The sequence below is a fragment of the Anastrepha ludens genome, chromosome 5, assembly GCF_028408465.1.
Source record: "Anastrepha ludens isolate Willacy chromosome 5, idAnaLude1.1, whole genome shotgun sequence".
Classification (NCBI taxonomy): domain Eukaryota; kingdom Metazoa; phylum Arthropoda; class Insecta; order Diptera; family Tephritidae; genus Anastrepha; species Anastrepha ludens.
In genome coordinates, this window is record NC_071501.1 from 37637515 (window position 1) to 37655608 (window position 18094).

General features: G+C 33.5%; 2 protein-coding genes across 2 annotated transcripts; both read left to right on the forward strand.

The window, feature by feature from the left end:
- The first annotated feature begins 10880 nt into the window (after positions 1–10880).
- Positions 10881–11855, forward strand: LOC128864666 (uncharacterized). The gene is made up of 3 exons (XM_054104422.1): positions 10881–11164; positions 11224–11625; positions 11697–11855. The coding sequence occupies exons 1-3, from the start codon at positions 10881–10883 to the stop codon at positions 11833–11835; spliced, it is 825 nt and encodes a 274-aa protein (XP_053960397.1). The 3' UTR covers positions 11836–11855.
- Positions 11856–14322: 2467 nt separating this feature from the next.
- Positions 14323–15934, forward strand: LOC128864667 (E3 SUMO-protein ligase ZBED1-like). Its single transcript, XM_054104423.1, has 3 exons — positions 14323–14535; positions 14609–15762; positions 15836–15934. Exons 1-3 carry the CDS (start codon positions 14502–14504, stop codon positions 15932–15934), a joined length of 1287 nt encoding a protein of 428 aa, XP_053960398.1. The 5' UTR covers positions 14323–14501.
- The last annotated feature ends 2160 nt before the right edge of the window (positions 15935–18094 follow it).

Consider the following 18094-nt stretch of genomic DNA (forward strand, 5'->3'; position numbering starts at 1 on the left):
AGGTAAAAAGGTACTTTAGTACAACCAACTGATGAATACGAATGGTGATAGTTGCACATAACCAACTGCCCTACATGCATATGGATTGGTCACAGAATAGGTATTTGGGCAACATGGCTATAAAGACTTGCATCAGCCGGGATGGGTTTTTCTACTTTCATCAAAACTTAAAGTTATTATATTTGTTGGATCACATTCGGTTCGCGTTTTTCGAGTGTGCACTGTACTGTAATATCGTGTTGACTGAGACAGTTTGACTTTGTTGGATCACCCTTTACGCTTCAATAACTACTCAATTAACTTACACCTAATTAACACTCAATATGTTCAAATAAACCTCCACTCATTGTAAATTTGCATATGTACACACACACATATATATAGTCAATATTACTGATTATTGCTCTCTAATTCTCTTTTGGTCTGATAAATCTTTCGCCTGTACATAATTAGCATGAATTTCAATAAATGAATTAGTCTTATCGCTCACATCAAGCAGTTCAGTACATTTTTTTTGGTTCGCAAGTGATTTCGCAAGTTTTTGCATGTACGCATATATTTTGGATTTTGACATTTTTTTCTATTGTGCACTGGATATACACCCCCAGATGTTTCGGTTTCGCCCTCCAAGAAAAAAGCTTCTTGGATCATACAGACTTCTTACATGTAGGGATTTTTGTCGAAAAATGTGGGTGTAAGGAAAAGGACAGATTTTTTAAATTATGTAAATGTAGGGGATTTTCAAGGACAGACAAAATTTTAAAACAGCGTGAAAAATTAAAAAAATTAATTTAAAATAAAAATCCGCAGTAAGATTTCATGCCAGAATTTTTTTCCTTATGGCAGCATAGTTTTAAAAGCGTTAATACGCCAACATTACCATTTTTTTCTTCGTTAACGCTAACGCGATTTTTTCTTCACGCGAAAATTGCTAGTTGTCCCGCGTTTTGCTGGTGCTTTTCACTTTTGAAGTAAGTGTGCAATTATTTTAGTTTTAGCTTTTTTTATATTTAAAATGCATATATTTTACAGATATGAGCTCCTCCTCTTCGACGGACTCTTCGGAGAAGCACCAGGAAAAACAACGCAAGTATCGGAAACAAAAGGTCAATCACAAGTGGCTTGACGACGAAAATTTTAGTGGCTGGTTGGAAGCTGTGGCTAACGATCCATTCAAATGCAAATGCGCTGCGTGCGACAAAGTTTTGGACTCCGGCAAGTCTAATTTGCAGAAACACGCCGAAAAAAAATTCACCAAAAAAATATGAAGGCAATGAAAAAGACACCTGAAATAAACAGTTTTTTTTTTGTTTTAGAAAAAGTCGAGTAAACCAAATGGTTCCAGAAATTTCGCAATAAGACTTATCATGTTCTTCGCTGAGCATAATGTCGCGCTGCAAGTGGTGGACCATTTAATCCCACTCTTAAAAGAAATCGTGCCGGATTCTGAAATAATAAAACACTCTGAGCTCGGAAGAAAGAAGTGCACCAGCACAATAAAAAATGTATTGGCAAAAGAGGAAAAAGACAGTTCAGTACAAAAATTAAATTTAAGTTTGTCTTGTTTTAAACAGAACTGAATGTAAGGAAAAGGTCTAATTTTTAGTATTTTTGCTGAATTCTTCTTTATATAAGTTAATAATTAAAATATTCACTTTAATAAAGTTCAATTTTTTGAGCGATGTTCATGAAATTTCTTGACATTTCCTGCCGCATAAATTTAGCACAAAAAACGCATTTATTGATTAAAAAATATTTTTTGATAAACAGATATTTAAAAAGTGACATTGCTTACCCTGGTTTTCCACACATATGTTATTTCTATGTAGTTTGCACTAGGAACAGCATTTTTTGTCGTAAAACGTTCATGTCTTTTGATTTTCTGAGAAACTATGTACGTATTATAAAATAAAAACATGTTGTTGCACGTCTACACACTGATAAGCGTGCATGTCTGTATTTAAACGGCCGCACCGCAGCTGCGGCAGCACTGCTGTTGTGCCTTGTCGATTCAAAAAATTTACACAACGATCGACAGCGAATGCTTGTTGAAACTATGCAGTGCTGCCAGTTTAGCAATTTAGTTGCTAGATCTGGCAACTTTTAAAAAAATTTGCAACTTTTCTTTATAAAATGCTATTAGCCACAAATCTAGCAACTTTTTATTTTTTCTTAGCAATTTTAGCAATTTTGTTATAAAAAACGCAAATTTTATATTTTTCTTCAGAGTTTTTTCATTTTTTATACCTTTTTGTCATCGATTGCACAAATTACGATGAAAGCGGTTCGCAAAGATATCGGAACATTATTTCAGTGGTTCGTTAATATGAACAACTTTATTGTGTATGGTAACTCTTTGAATTTGTTTGGTGATAGCAAAGCGATCAAAATGCCAAAAGTCTACAAGCAAAATTTTCGTGATGCCTGGCTTCAAGACGAGGAGTTTAAGCAATGGATTCGCAAGGATTGCACTGATCCAACGCGAGCATATTGTGCCTACTGCAAATCCTCAATAGGCGCAAAGCTTTTTGACATTCGCCACCACGCTGCCTCAAAAAAACATGTAGCTGTGATGGGCGCATGTACCCAGAAAAATAAGTTGCATTTCGTTCCAAAGTCGACCAAAACGCAGGAGCAGGAAGCAGCACTATGTCTGCATATTGCCAAACACTCAGCGATTGCGACAAGTGATCATTTGTCGAAGTTGTGTGTTGAGCAGTTTTCAGCTTGCAAAGCTGCTGCAAATATAAAACTAGGCAGAACGAAGTGCACCTACATCATTAAAAATGTACTGGCAATGCTTTTTATTAGCGATTTAAGAAGCGACATCGGAGACTCAGGCTTTAGTCTTCTATTGGACGAGTCTACTGACATCAGCGTCGAAAAAATTCTTGGTAAGCTTTTTGTCTAAGTAAATATTAGCTTGTATATACACTCGTCAGAGAAAGTTAACGTACACGGCCCGGTACGGACTTTTCTTGGCTCTGAATGATAAGATTCTTTATAAACAAAACTTTTTTTAATTTCAATACCATCACATAATATTGAGTAATCATTCAAATGTAATTTTAATAGAAAAACTGTGGCAACTCTTGATTTAGCGATTAATATTTAAAAAATGTGGCATTACCACCGCAGAAAAAGTTAACGTACAGCACAAAGCACGGGGCTTCCCCTATTACGTTTTAAACAAAATTGAATAAAAAGCATTTAAGGTGTATATCTAAACTATTTTCTAGCTAGTGCGTGTAATATTCAGCAGTTTTGTAAAATGGCTCCAAAAAGAAAAGCAACAAGCTCCGATGAAAGGGATATCATCATAAAACTATGGAATGAAGGGAAATATTTACGCGAAATTGGAAAAACTGTAGGAAGGACTCATTCTACAGTCCAAGGAGTTATCAAAAACTATAAATCGACAGGCTCCACAACTTCCAAGCCGCGTTCAGGACGCCCTAGTACGCTTACTGATAGAGAAAAACGCCATATTATTAATGAAGTTCAAAAAAATCCAAAACTTACGGCTTCAAAAATTGCAAAAGACGTTGAGGAAAGGTTTCAAAAAATCATTTGCAGTGATACTGTGTGTAAAATTCCAAAGAAAAGTGGCTATCATGCCCGAGTTGCACGCAAGAAACCGTTTGTGTCATTAATAAACAGACAGAAACGTATTGCTTTCGCCAAAGAACACATCAGCAAGCCCCTAGATTTCTGGGAAAAGGTATTATTTTCCGACGAAAGCAAATTCTGCATATTTGGAATTACGGGACGAAAACTGGTATGGCGAAAACAAGGAACAGCTCTCGACAGACAGAATCTTGCTCCAACTGTTAAGCACGGCGGCGGAGGCGTAATGGTATGGGGGTGTATGGCATATAACGGAGTGGGTAATATTGAATTTATAGAATCAACTATGGATAAGTACAGATATTTGGATATTCTGAAATCGAACTTGAGGCAGAGTGCTACCAAAATAGGCTTAGAGAACGGATTTGTGTTCCAACAAGATAACGACCCTAAGCACACTGCAGAAATAGTTAAACTCTGGCTCCTGTATAATGTACCCAAACAATTGCATACACCTCCACAATCACCAGATCTCAATCCTAGTGAGCATCTTTGGGATTTATTAGAACGAAAGATTCGGCAGCATAACATAACCTCAAAAACAATGCTGAAGGACGTAATTACTGAAGAATGGGGCAAAATTACGTCAGAGGAAACGTCAAAGTTGGTCAAATCTATGCCAAAACGTTTAGCAGAAGTTATAAGACGTAGGGGATACCCTACAAGCTATTAATAAGTTTTATTATTTTATTTACTAATTTTTATTTTAAAGTTATGTACAGTGTACGTTAACTTTTTCTGAAGTATTTTTCATATGATTTTTGTTTTTATTATTACTTTGAAACTGAATTTAAATTTATGCTTTTTAAATCATCTTGTGCTAAATGACTGAACTCTAACCTGTAAATAAAGTACAAATTTTTTTTATTCAATCCAAATATAAATACATTTTTTATACTTTTTTAATGAATGCATGCAGTGTACGTTAACTTTTTCTGACGAGTGTACATGTATTTATGTTAATTAATATGTAATTGTAAATATTGTTAAATCTTAAGGAGTTGCTATTTGTTACTTCAGTAAGAGTAAATGGGATGTATTATCAACGTTTCTAGGACTCGAGCAAATCGATGCTGGAGACGCCATTTCCATAGCAGATGCTGTAAAAAGCTTGCTTTTATCAAATAATTTAAAAATATCCAATTTAATTGGCATAGGCACTGACAACGCTAATGTAATGACTGGCTCCAAAAAGAGTGTATACACAGAGTTGAGGAAATCAGTTCCCTTTCTGAAACTTTTAAAATGTGTATGTCATTCAGTTCAACTAGCTGTTACAAAGTCGTGCACAAAAGTTTTACCGGACAACCCGGAATTTCTTGTGCAAGTTAACGGCAGACCACTTACCCCATTACAATGCTAAATGTAAACACAATTGAGGAAACATATTTTGCATCTTACAAATCCGCCAGCTCAGCATTATGCTGCTGCGTAATAAAAATTAATTGAAAATGAAATTGATATCTTCTTTGACCAGGCTGATGCAATGCCAAACCATCATTGTGAAGCACATAGATTTAAGTAAACAAATTGTAAAGATATAAATAAGGGAATTTATAGAATAAAGTTTTAGTTTTTACTCCGTCTTCAACTGAAGCACGTTTTTTTTTTTAAAAATGTTATTCCAGTAAGGAAAAACATAATTGGCGCCCAACGTAACGGGCCTTGTTCTCCACTTCCAGAGCGTTTAAAAGTGATCGCAGTGCAGGCATCGAGCTCCGGTTCAACCAAAAACAGCAACAATTTTGCCATTAACACCAGCAGCGGCTTGGCTTGCAGCTTTTGCAGCAACTCCCCGTGATAGAAACGACAAGACATTTTTGCCCGATTTGGCAGCGCTCCTTGTAGCGAGCATTTTCCTGGCGCAGCACGTTCTTCGCAGAAGAGGAGACACAAATGCACCGAAGATAAAAAATGAGATATGTAAGTTATACCATATACATATAATAAGTAAATGGGGAATACTCCCAGTGAAATAAAATATTCAAAATTATTATATTGTGAATATTGTAGTGGGGATCATAAAACTGAAAAGTGCCCTATATTATTTAAGAAAAATTTTAAGAAAAGTGAACAAAAGAATAAAAAGTATTCAAAATAATAAAATATAGGAATGGCTGATTTAACAGTTGATTTAATGTAGTGGGGATCATAAAATTGAAAAGTGCCCTATATTATTTAAGAAAAATTTTAAGAAAAGTGAACAAAAGAATAAGATATAAAAATGGCTGACTTAACAGTTGATTTAATTACAAGATTGATTGCGGAGAGCACAATAAATTTAAGGCAGGAAGTTGAACGATTACGATCTCAAGTTGAGATAGATACTCGTAGGGTGACGGATTATGTGACTGAGTCTATTGACGAAAATATACAGTGCCAAGAATCTCTTGATGTTGTTAAATCCCTTCCAGATTTTTCAGGGAAATTAAATTCTTACGTTAGTTGGAGGGAGGCAGCACATAATGCTATGAGCCTGTATACAAGGAAAAGTAGAAGATACTTTGCAGCCCTTACTATTTTGCGAAACAAGATCACACAAGATGCGAATGACACGCTCACCAATCATGGTACGGTGTTGAATTTTGATGCAATAATTGCGCGATTAGATTTTGCTTATTCAGACAAACGGCCGATACACATTATAGAACAGGAACTGAGTGTCTTACGCCAGGGATCAATGACAGTTGTCGAGTATTATAATTTGGTCAATAGAAAATTGACCTTACTCATAAATAAAACAATAATGACTCATAGTAGCTCATCCGATATAGCCAAAGAACTTAATAAAAAGAATAGGGATCATGCCTTAAGAATATTTGTAACTGGTCTCAATGCACCTTTAAGAGACATAATATTTTCTCTCAATCCTCAGGATTTGCCTGATGCTTTGGCAAAAGCACAGGAACTAGAATCAAACAACCAAAGGGCATTATTTGCTAAAAATTTTGCAAATGAAAGAAGCAGAGCTAGGACAACAAATTATCCCAATAATAATTTGAGGTTCCCAACAAGGAATAACGTACCAAAACCAGAACCAATGGACGTAGATCCATCTGTCTCCAGGTCATACAATAAGAATTACAACCCTTTTGGTCAACAAGGTGGCAGATATTTTAATCAGAATAACAAACCCCAGACAAGTAGTTCAGGCAATGGGTTAAATACTACTCAACAAAGTTCAGGGTCTCAGAACCAACATATGCAAGGCTTCAAGAGACGAAGAGAAAGTAATAATAGCTTTCAACCGCAAGGAAAAACTCCTAAAATAAACAATTTAAATGAAGAACATTTTTTAGGGAAAAGGGGAACGACCTCCCCTACATCATAGTTTATGATAAAAAACTCAATAAAGGATTGAAAGCACTGGTAGATACCGGAGCAACTTCTTGTTATATTAAGCAGGGAGTATATCAAAATAGAAATGAATTAGCCATTTATAAAAGAGTGAGAACTGTAAATGGTTATTCTATTATAAAATATTACCATATAATAAATTTATTCGGAGTTCGACAAGTATTCTATGAAATAGATAATTTGGATTCGGACATCCTTTTAGGATATAATTTTTTAAAGAAAATAGAAGCACGTATCGATATACGTAGCAACAAAATAATTTACAAAACAAAATATGAGAACGAAAAGGTGGATGAAAGTATGAATATTAACATCCATAAAGAAAGAGTAAACTCAGAGAAAAAAGAAAATGTTAACCCCTTGGGACAAAAAGGTCCTAAGGCGCCAGCAGATGATAGTACCTGCAACAAAAAAGAAAAGTATGAAAATAAAAATGAGAAAAAAGAAAATTTTAACCCCTTGGGACAAAAGGATCCTAAGGCGCCCGCCGAAGAAAATACCGGCAATAAGAAAAGAAAAAATAATAAAAAAATTAATTATAAAATAAACACTGTGGATCAGAAAATTTCTACAGCATATACCGAGGGATTTACCGGTAAAAGTATGCCATATAAATGTTTGTCTTTGGCACCTGAAGATCCTAAAGCAATAGCTGATGAATATTCAGGTAATATAAGGGATAACTATTCCATGAAAACTGAAAAAGGTTCAGATCAGGCAGTCAATGAAAGTTTTGATGAAAACAGTGAAGACTCTCACTTAGTAAGAGCTTATAAAACTCCAGAAAGGAGAAATCAGGGTAAAAACCTTGAGGAATTTAGAATTTTACCAGAAATGAGAAAGAAAATGAAGGAATATGTACGCAATTGCATAACGTGCAATAGGAACAAATATGATCGACATCCGAAAAAAATTCCAATAAAAGAGGCTCCAATTCCAGAAAAAGAGGGAGAACAGCTTCACCTAGATATTTTTTATGCTCAGGGGTTGAAGTTTATCACATGTATTGATGCTTATTCAAAATTTTTAATATTAAAAAATATAGAAGACAAATCTAATATTGAGGAAAAGGTTTTAGAAATTCTTCAAACTTTCCCAGATGTGAAACGAATAACGTTAGATAATGAGCCAAGTTTTACAACACCTCAATTCAAATCGTTAATGCAGAGATTAAATATTGAAATATATTTTTGCAATCCAAGGCATAGTATTACTAATGGACAAATTGAAAGAGTTCATTCTACGATAATAGAGATAGCTAGATGTATAAAAGAGGAATACAACATAGTAAGTGATTTAGAAACAGTTCTAAGAGCTGCACAACAATATAATATTACAATACATTCCGTTACAAAATTCCGACCAACAGATATTTTTCATAATAAAATAGATCATGAAAAATTACATGATACTCTTGAGCAGGCGCAAAAGAAAATGCTTGCGATTCATAACAAAAATAGATTAAATAAGGAATACCACTCTGGTCAGGTAATATATGAAAAAATTGTAGGTGAAAGAAATAAGTTAAAGCCCAGATATAAGAGACAACAAGTAAAAGAGAACTTAGCAAATAAGGTAGTAATTAATAACAGAAACAGAATAATACATAAGGATAACATTAAAAGTTAAAATTTTTTTTATATTATTTTATAGGAAATGTACTTGGGGTATTTTTTCATACCTTTTATTACTCTCATCCAGGCGGACATAATCAATTACTCAAACGACGAATATATTTTAATACAGAATGAACAAGCATTGCTATACGAATCGTTTGGAAGCATTTTCCATGTTACAAATTTAACATATTATGAAACTTTATATAATGAAGAAAAATTATATTTTTTACAAGAAAAAGAAAAACATTCTTATTCTACATCGGACTTTCTAGAAATAGAATCAGAACTCCAAATTATAGAATCTTCTTTAATTCAATTGGAAAAAACTAGAACAAAGAGAGGAATTAATGAAATAGGTACAGTATGGAAGTGGATAGCAGGCACACCTGACCATGACGACTACATTTTTATTTCAAATAAAATTAATGATTTAATTGAAAATAGCAATAAACAACTAACGACAAATTCTGAAATATTTAAGGAAATACGACGTTTAACGAATTTAGTAAACAGTATCACAGGAATTTCGCATGAAAGAATAATACGTAAACAGAGAATTAAAATGATAATATATGAATTACAAAATATTTTGCAAACTATTACATTAGCAAAAGGAGGAATATTAAACTCACATATACTTCATACAGATGAAACAAGAGAAATAATTCAGAACGAATTACAAGCAGTAACCTTGACAGACTTATTAGACGTTTCAACATTTAAAATCATACAAAAATCAGATCTAATTATATTGTATATTAAATATCCCAAAATAAATAATATTTGTACGTTATTTGAAACCAGACCAATATCACAAAATGATGGGAAATTAATAATTGAGAATGAAGTAGCATTATGTAATAACACATTTATATCTATTGAAGAATGTAAAATTGAAATAAGTAATATTTTTTATAAGCAAAAATTACAAAATACATGTTTTATAAATTTGTTAAATAAAAAGCTGGCTTGCACTAAAATCAAAGAAAATAATAAACAAATAGATAAAATAAGAGATGGGGCTATATTAGTTTCAGGGAAACATACAGTTAATAAAATTGTAATAAATGGTACATATTTAATAACTTTTAATACAAGTGTGAATATAGATAACAAAACATATGAAAACCCCACAGGAAAAATTGTAAAATTTATAAAACAAAATCATTTTAAAAATTATGAAATACTTGAATTTGTAAACTCAAATGACGACACTTTAAAGTTCACTAACATAAATTTCTTAGAAAAAATTGGAAATTCGTATATTGAAAATCCCAAATCAATGTCATTATTGACCTTCATGTCACTGGCAATAATAGCATATACAGTTCATAAATTGATATTGTTTATACAAATGAAAAAGCAAGAAAAGTTCCAAAGAAATCAAGAAAAATTATATTTTGAGTTGCAAAATAAAATAAATATTCTATCAAAAGAAATCGTTGAATCGAGGGCGATTCATTTTAGAGAAGGGGGAGTTAACGGCAGACCACTTACCCCATTACAATGCTAAATGTAAACACAATTGAGAAAACATATTTTGCATCTTACAAATCCGCCAGCTCAGCATTATGCTGCTGCGTAATAAAAATTAATTGAAAATGAAATTGATATCTTCTTTGACCAGGCTGATGCAATGCCAAACCATCATTGTGAAACACATAGATTTAAGTAAACAAATTGTAAAGATATAAATAAGGGAATTTATAGAATAAAGTTTTAGTTTTTACTCCGTCTTCAACTGAAGCACGTTTTTTTTTTTTAAAAAATGTTATTGCAGTAAGGAAAAACATAATTTGCATGAGACTTACTCCTGGTTTTCGAAAAGTTGTAGTCGCCAATTAAATTATAAAAAGGTGTATCAATGCATAAATGATAACAAGGTACACATACAAATATATGTATTAACCAAAAATAATCCGAATTGTGATTGTCTATAACTAATGTATTAAAAATGGATAGATACAGTAAAACTTTGTTGTTTTGTGTGTGTAATTGTTAAATGTCTGTTTTCTTTGATTTTCCTATTTTAAACTAATCGCTTTTTTTTATTTAATACAATAGAATCCCTTAAAAATACCGAGAGTATGTGACACAAGATGGTTGTCGATAGAGAGTGCGGTTTCTCGTATCGTGGATCAGTGGACGGAGCTGAAGCTGCATTTCGAGTTAGCAGCTACTACTGAAAAGTGTCACAAAGCTCACATTCTAAACGGATTGTATAAAGACGATACAAATTATCTGTATTTGGTGTTTTTAAAGCCAATTCTAAAAGAGATGCAAAGTCTTAATAAAAACTTCCAAGCATGGAATGGAAACCCAACCCAAATACTTTCCGATGTAATTGTGGCCATAAATTCGCTTAAATCTAAAATAATATCACCAGATCATGAAATTAACATTTTAGAAGATGATTTGGAAAATGCAGCAGTGCCTAATATGTATTTGGGCTATGCTTTTGAGCAAAAAATTAAAGAGGCTCAATTTCTATCACAGGAGCTGGAAATTAGAAAAATTTGCATGGAATTTGTTAAAGAATTAATAATCCAACTACGTGAAAGGTAATATGGGAATTTTGGTTTAAGTTCATATCTTACAATAATTTTTTTACAATTTCTAGGTTGCCAGATAATATAGAAATAATGCAACTGGTAAATTTATTTTCTGTACAAAACATGCTAAAAGTTTCAAAAAGTAAAGAAATTTTCAAAGTATTAGAATATTTTGAATGTAAAAACATTGAAAATATTCAATTGCAAATTGAAAAAATTAATTTTATAAAATGGGAGTTTGTAGAGGACACCAGCAAATTTTGGACGGAAGTTATCAACCTACCTATCAAGTACAAAGACGCTGGAAATAATAATCCGTTTAGCGACTTAGCGGAATTCGCCTTAAAAATTCTTTCTCTGCCGTGGTCGAATGCAGAAGTTGAGCGGATATTCTCACAAATGAACATCGTTAAGAGCAAATTACGCAACGCCATGAGCCTTAAAACATTAAATGCAATAATGTATATAAGGTAAGACTTAATTTTGAATAATTTTCACCAAAATACAAATGGAACATATTTAACTTCGAATATTATTACAGATATGGACTAGAAAGACATGGCAAATGTTGCCATAATTATGTCCTGCCAAATGAATATTTGAGTCAAATAACAAGCAGTGAAAAATATTCTGATGTATGTGAAGCTGACGAGCTAGACAATATTTTAAGTATCCTTTAGTTTAAGACTGATTTAGTTTATAAATTGATTAAGTAATGAATTTTAAATGTAAATTGTTTGGTTTTTTTTTATTTTTAAGTGTTTTGAGTAATAATTTCTACGTTTCATTAAATAAATATGTACATTTGTTGAAAATTAAGATTTTAATGGCTTAGCAATTTTTCTAGCAATTTTCAGAAAATTTTTAGCAACTTTTAGCAATTTTTCTTCAAAAATCTAGCAATTTTAGCTTGGAAGATTCTGGCAGCACTGAAACTATGACTCATTGCTTCAAAGAAATGAAGAAGCAAGTCAGTGTGCTGTTTGCTTTGGGTGCGAGAGGTTCATGTAATTGTACTCGTTCTTAAAGATAGAATTTCGTTTGACATTTATAAAGTAATTTATTTGTCGTTTATTAGGACAACATGGCTAGACCGAAATATCTTACTAACGAAGAGCTTGAAGCTATTTTAAATGTTTCGGATGTTGAAGATTTTACTGATAGTGATGAAAATTACTCGCCAGAAGAAAATGATGAATCAGAATTAAGTGAAGCTGATTCTGAATTTAATGCAATGGAACAAATTGAAGATGTCGATGCAATAGGAGTCTCATCTGAAGAGAGAACGGTGGATCCATTATTTGTCTCAAAAGACGGTATAGTATGGAATGCCCAACCAGTTCACGATCGTGCTGGAAGATTACGGAATGAAAATGTCATCAATCTGCGTCCAGGCACAACAAGATATGCAAGAGCACGTATCGATGACATCAAAGATGCTTTTATGTTGTTTTTCCCACCGACAATTGAGAATATTGTTCTAAAGTGGTCAAACGCATATGCAAAGGAGCAATATGACGACAACTATATCGAAATCAACTCAAACTTGTTACATGCATATATCGGTGTACTCATTTTGGCTGGAGTTTACAGGTATGTTGTTTTTTATATGCCTATGTTTAAAATGAATCTAATTTTTAGTAATAATTGTAATAATTTAGGTCAAAGAATGAAACAATGTTGGATTTATTCGATGGTGAATATGGACGTCCCATATTTAGAGCGATAATGTCAAAGAAAACATTTCAATATATGAATCGTATTATACGATTTGATGACGTTATGAGCAGACGTCAAAAAAGCTCTACGGACAAATTTGCTCCAATTCGTGAAATATTCGACAAATGGTCTGAACTATTGGCTGATTATTTCAATCTATCTGAATGTGTTACTATTGACGAACAATTGTTTGGTTTTTGTGGTAGATGCAAGTTTCGGCAATATATGCCTTCTAAGCCTGAACGATATGGAATTTAATTTTGGCTATTAGTTTGCTCTAAAACTTGTTACGTTTGGAAAATCCAACCGTATTTGGGTAAGCCAGTTGGTGGTTTAGCTGAAAAAAATCAAGGTCAACGTGTAGTTTTGGATTTGGTTCGTGGATTGAAGGGGCATAACATAACAATGGACAACTTTCTTTCCTCTTATGAACTTGGTCAAAAATTGTTGTCACAACAGCTAACAATGGTCGGTACAATGCGAAAAAACAAAAGAAGCATCCCACCAAAACTTTTAGAATGCAAAAAAGTCAACATTTGCATTCACCGAAAACACAACACTCGTATCATACATCAGCAGAAAAGACAATTGCGTAGTACTGCAAAGCACAATGCATGCTTCAAATGATGTAGAATCTGATGGAAAAAAGTTGCCAATAATCATTCAACATTATAATAAAACCAAAGGTTTGTTCTAATACTTTTTATTCTATAATAAAACAAAAGGCTCGTTTCGATGCTTTTTATTTTGATTTCATTAAACATTTTATGTTATAGGTGGCGTGGATACAGTTGACAAAATGTTGTCTTGTTACAGTTCTAAAAGAAAGACGAATCGATGGCCATTGGCGGTTTTCGCAAATATGATCGACATCTCAGCTTTAAACGCTTTGATTATATTCAAAGATGTGAAACCAAATTGGCAAACAAACAAACCAACAATGCGACGAGTTTTCTTGCGTGAGCTTGGAATATCTCTTGCAAAATCATACATGACAATGAGAAAAGGCGTGCCACGAAACGAATCAGCGGCGTCTTTGCTTTCTGTTATTAGCAACAATTCACTAAATGAATCAGTCGGGGAGCACAGTAGCTCAAAAGCCTATTCCACATCTTCACTGTTCCGTGAACCTTCAGAATCTCGGGAGAGCTCATCACGATCATTCAACATTCCTCCAAAAAGATCCAAAAGTGTTCCTCCGAATATCGAAGGAAAAGCTAGATGTCACATTTGTTATAGCGAGAAGTCGAAAACTAAGAACTATGTATATCAAACGATGTGCTGTTTTTGCCAAAAAGGTGTATGTAAGCGTACTCATAACCGAAATGTTTGTGTAAAATGTATTAAAGATAGACTTATTTGATGTAACAGATAACAAAATATAAAAATAAATATGTTATTGATGATAAATCTTGATTTTGACTACAATTAAATTATGTTCCTACTAGAGCTGTGCGAAACATCGATGTAGTATCGATACATCGATGTTTCTCCTTTCGTAAAAAACATCGATGTTTTTTCTCCGATGTTCGATGTTTTTGCCAGTTTTTCCATCACTGAGAAAAAAACGCAGTAAAAGCTAGAGCGTTATTTTTGGAGTTATTGGTGTTGGCAGGCAGTGGTTATAATGCATAAATATCTTAGAGCTTCAAATGGGCAAGGTATGTACATATATATATTAACTGATGCCTTCTTTACAAGTTAACCTCTGTGTTTTGTCTCATTTGTATGTAGGTTGTAGTGCGGCAACCATTGAAGAAAAAGAGCAAGAGGAAGAGCCGCAAGCCAAAAAGGCGCGATATGGTCAGTCCAATGTGTGGAATTTTTTTAATAAGTCCTCGGATGGCAAGACTGCCAAATGTTTAAAATGTGGTAAAATTTATCAAACCAGCGGAAACACCACCAACATGGCGGGACATTTAAAGCGGGTACACCCAACGTTAACGGTGAGTGAGTTGCCAAAGGCTTCAGGACATATGGCGGCTTATTTGGATAAAAAATATGAAGCCTCATCGAAACGGAAGAGAGATTTGGACAGCGCATTGTTAAATTTCATTTGCTCCGATTTACGTCCATTTTACATTGTAGAAAACGAGGGATTTAAGCAATTTGTAAATGCTTTGGATCCCCGATACGAATTGCCTTCACGATCAACATTGCTTTCAACATGTTATAATAATTTATTCATGAACATGAGAATGAAACTGAAAAGCATTTTGCAAGAAGTGGAATATTGCGCTGTGACAACCGACTGTTGGACATCTCGAGCCAACGAGGCTTATTTGACCGTAACTTGCCATTTTATAGATCCAGAATTTAAACTTCGCACAGCAGTACTTTCGACTAGTAAGTTACAGAATGAGAAAAATCATTCTGCAGAAAACATTGCGAACTCTCTATGTGCAGTGCTAATTGAATGGGAAGTTATGGACAAAGTTGCAGCCATTGTTACCGATAGCGCAAGAACAATGATAAAAGCATGTGAGATATTGCAAAAAAGACATGTGCCATGCTTTGCGCATGTTATTAATTTAATAGTTCAACAATGCCTGAATCAAGAGAAAATAAAAGTTATTATGGGGAAATGCAAAAGTATTGTGGGATTTTTTAAGAAAAGCACAGTAGCTTACGCCAAGTTTAAAGAAGCTCAAAATACAGAGAAGCCATACAGTTTAAAGCAAGAATGCCCTACAAGATGGAATAGCGCATTTCATATGATTGAAAGAATTCTTAAAACAAATGATGCTATAAGCAGTGTTCTTCTTTCAACCCCAAAGGGACTTGCCCCGTTTTCGGCTGACGAAATTTTAATTTTAAAAGACATAAAAATTTTATTGCAACCTTTTGAATGTGCAACATTGCAACCTTCTTCGCGAACGTTGGTCACGGTATCATTAATAATTCCTATAACTTGCGGACTTCTGCATAATTTGCAATTGTTAAAAAATGACCTAAAAACAGTTGAAGGTCGCGAAAGCTGCAATTGCTTATTGGAGGGCATATCGTCCAGACTACTGCAATATGAAATTCGCAATGTTCCTCGAGTGGCAACTTTGCTAGATCCTCGGTTTAAAAAAGAAGCGTTTCACTCACCATTTAACATCACTGAGGCTCAAAAACTCTTGGAAAACGAGCTTTCTTTTTTCAACGCACAGAAGTCTCGCCCTTGCGACGAACCACGCCTGCCAACATCAACCTCCACATCGCAGACATCCCTTTTTCAATTTTTGGAAAAAAACAAAAGTTTGAAACATAAAACTAATACAGTGGATTCCATATTGTCAATTCGTCAATATTTTAATCTAGACCATTTGGAATCAAACTCCAACCCTTTAGATTATTGGAAGGTTGTATTTTACTTGTCAATTCCAGCGTTTAAATATGTGTATTAATTAAATTTTATTATTACAGATCTCATCAGATAAATCATTTCAGCATTGCTGCAAAAAATATTTCTGCGTTCCAGCAACTTCGACAGAAAGCGAACGTATGTTCAGTAAGGCTGGAATCGTTGTAAGCGAAAAAAGAAGTTCGCTTCAGTTTAAACATGTTGACATGCTACTTTTTATCAATCGGAACAAGTGGATCTCTGAACAGCAATGATTGTTTTATAGTTTTAAGTTTGAAAAAGATTGAATTATGCTTTATAGTATTAAGTTTGAAAGATTTAATTTCTGTTTTATAGTATTAAGTTTAAAAGATTGAATTTCTGTTTTATAGTATTAAGTTGAATGATTGAACTTCTGTTTTATAGTTTTAAGTTTGGAAAAAGGATGTTATCCTTAATAAAGATATATATATTATATAGAGAATCAAAAAATGTACTATATTACTTCGATGTAGTATCGATACATCGATGTTTTTTTCTGAAAAACATCGAAACATCGATGTGGTCAAACATCGATGTTTCAACAGCTCTAGTTCCTACTGTAAAATACGTAAACATACCATATGTGTGAAAAACCACACACGAGGGTATACAATGTAAGTTTATTTAAGGGTGAGATGAAGGTTAAGCGCATGTTTGCGATTCTTTGCGGAAGGCGGTTACCAGACGGGTGTGGGAAAAGACCACGACGTGGGGCTAGCGCAGTCCAGTTTCTGCAAAGCACTTGCGGACGTCCTCTTTATATTTGAACAATATCTATGTCCAAGGTGGATACAGTTTCCAGTGACAACCGAAGAAAAAAGTAAAATTGCGACTGCTTTTTACATTAAGCATAAAATTCCATCTGTTGTCGGTTGCGTTGATGGAACGCACGTTAAGATAATTGCGCCATCCGAAAATAGTCACCTATACTACAACAGAAAGGGTTATTACAGCTTAAATGTTATGCTGGTAAGTTATTAAATCCTTTCTGAAGTACATTTAATGATTCTTTATAATAATAGGTATGTGACCATGAATTAAAAATACGCTACGTCTCATCCGGGTGCTAGTCATGATTCGCTAATTTGGAACGTTAGCGAATTACGTTCACATTTTGAGACACAATTTTCAAACCACCAAAGAACTTTCTGGTTGTTACATTTGTAAAAATTGTTTATTTATTAAATTTTATTTTATAAATTTATATACTCACATATTTATAAATGTATCTTAACCGAGAAAATCTATTTCAAATTATTTATAAAGGTGATGCTGGATATCCGTTAGAACCATGGCTTATTACTCCTTATCGGACGCCGATCCAAGCAGAAATTAAGTTCAACGAAATGCATTCAAAATGTCGCAACATAATTGAAAGAACTAATGGTGCTTAAAGAATCGATGGAGGTGCATTCTTGGTGGACGAGAACTACACTACGCTCCAGAGAAAGCAGCACAAATTGTAAATGTTACTTGTTGCTTGCATAACATCTGCATTCATTTCAGAGAGAATATACCCGATACACCCGATGCCGGAGTTAAACCTTCCTAAAATTAACGACGTCCATTCTAACATACCAACACAAAATATGGAGGTTGCGAGATCAATAAGAAATAATATCCGTGATTCCCTCAATAACTGATTATTGCTTATTTCTTCTTCAATGCTACTACTACCTGTTTAGTTCATACACTAAAAGATTGCGGCTTGAGTACGTTTAAATAAAACTGCTTTAATAGCAGTAAGTTGAAGGTTTAAATAAATAATATTATTTGCTACAAAGAGTTAATTTGCCAGTAAAGAAAACGATAATTTGTCAATTTGGTCTGATAGTGGTGTTGGTAAGTAA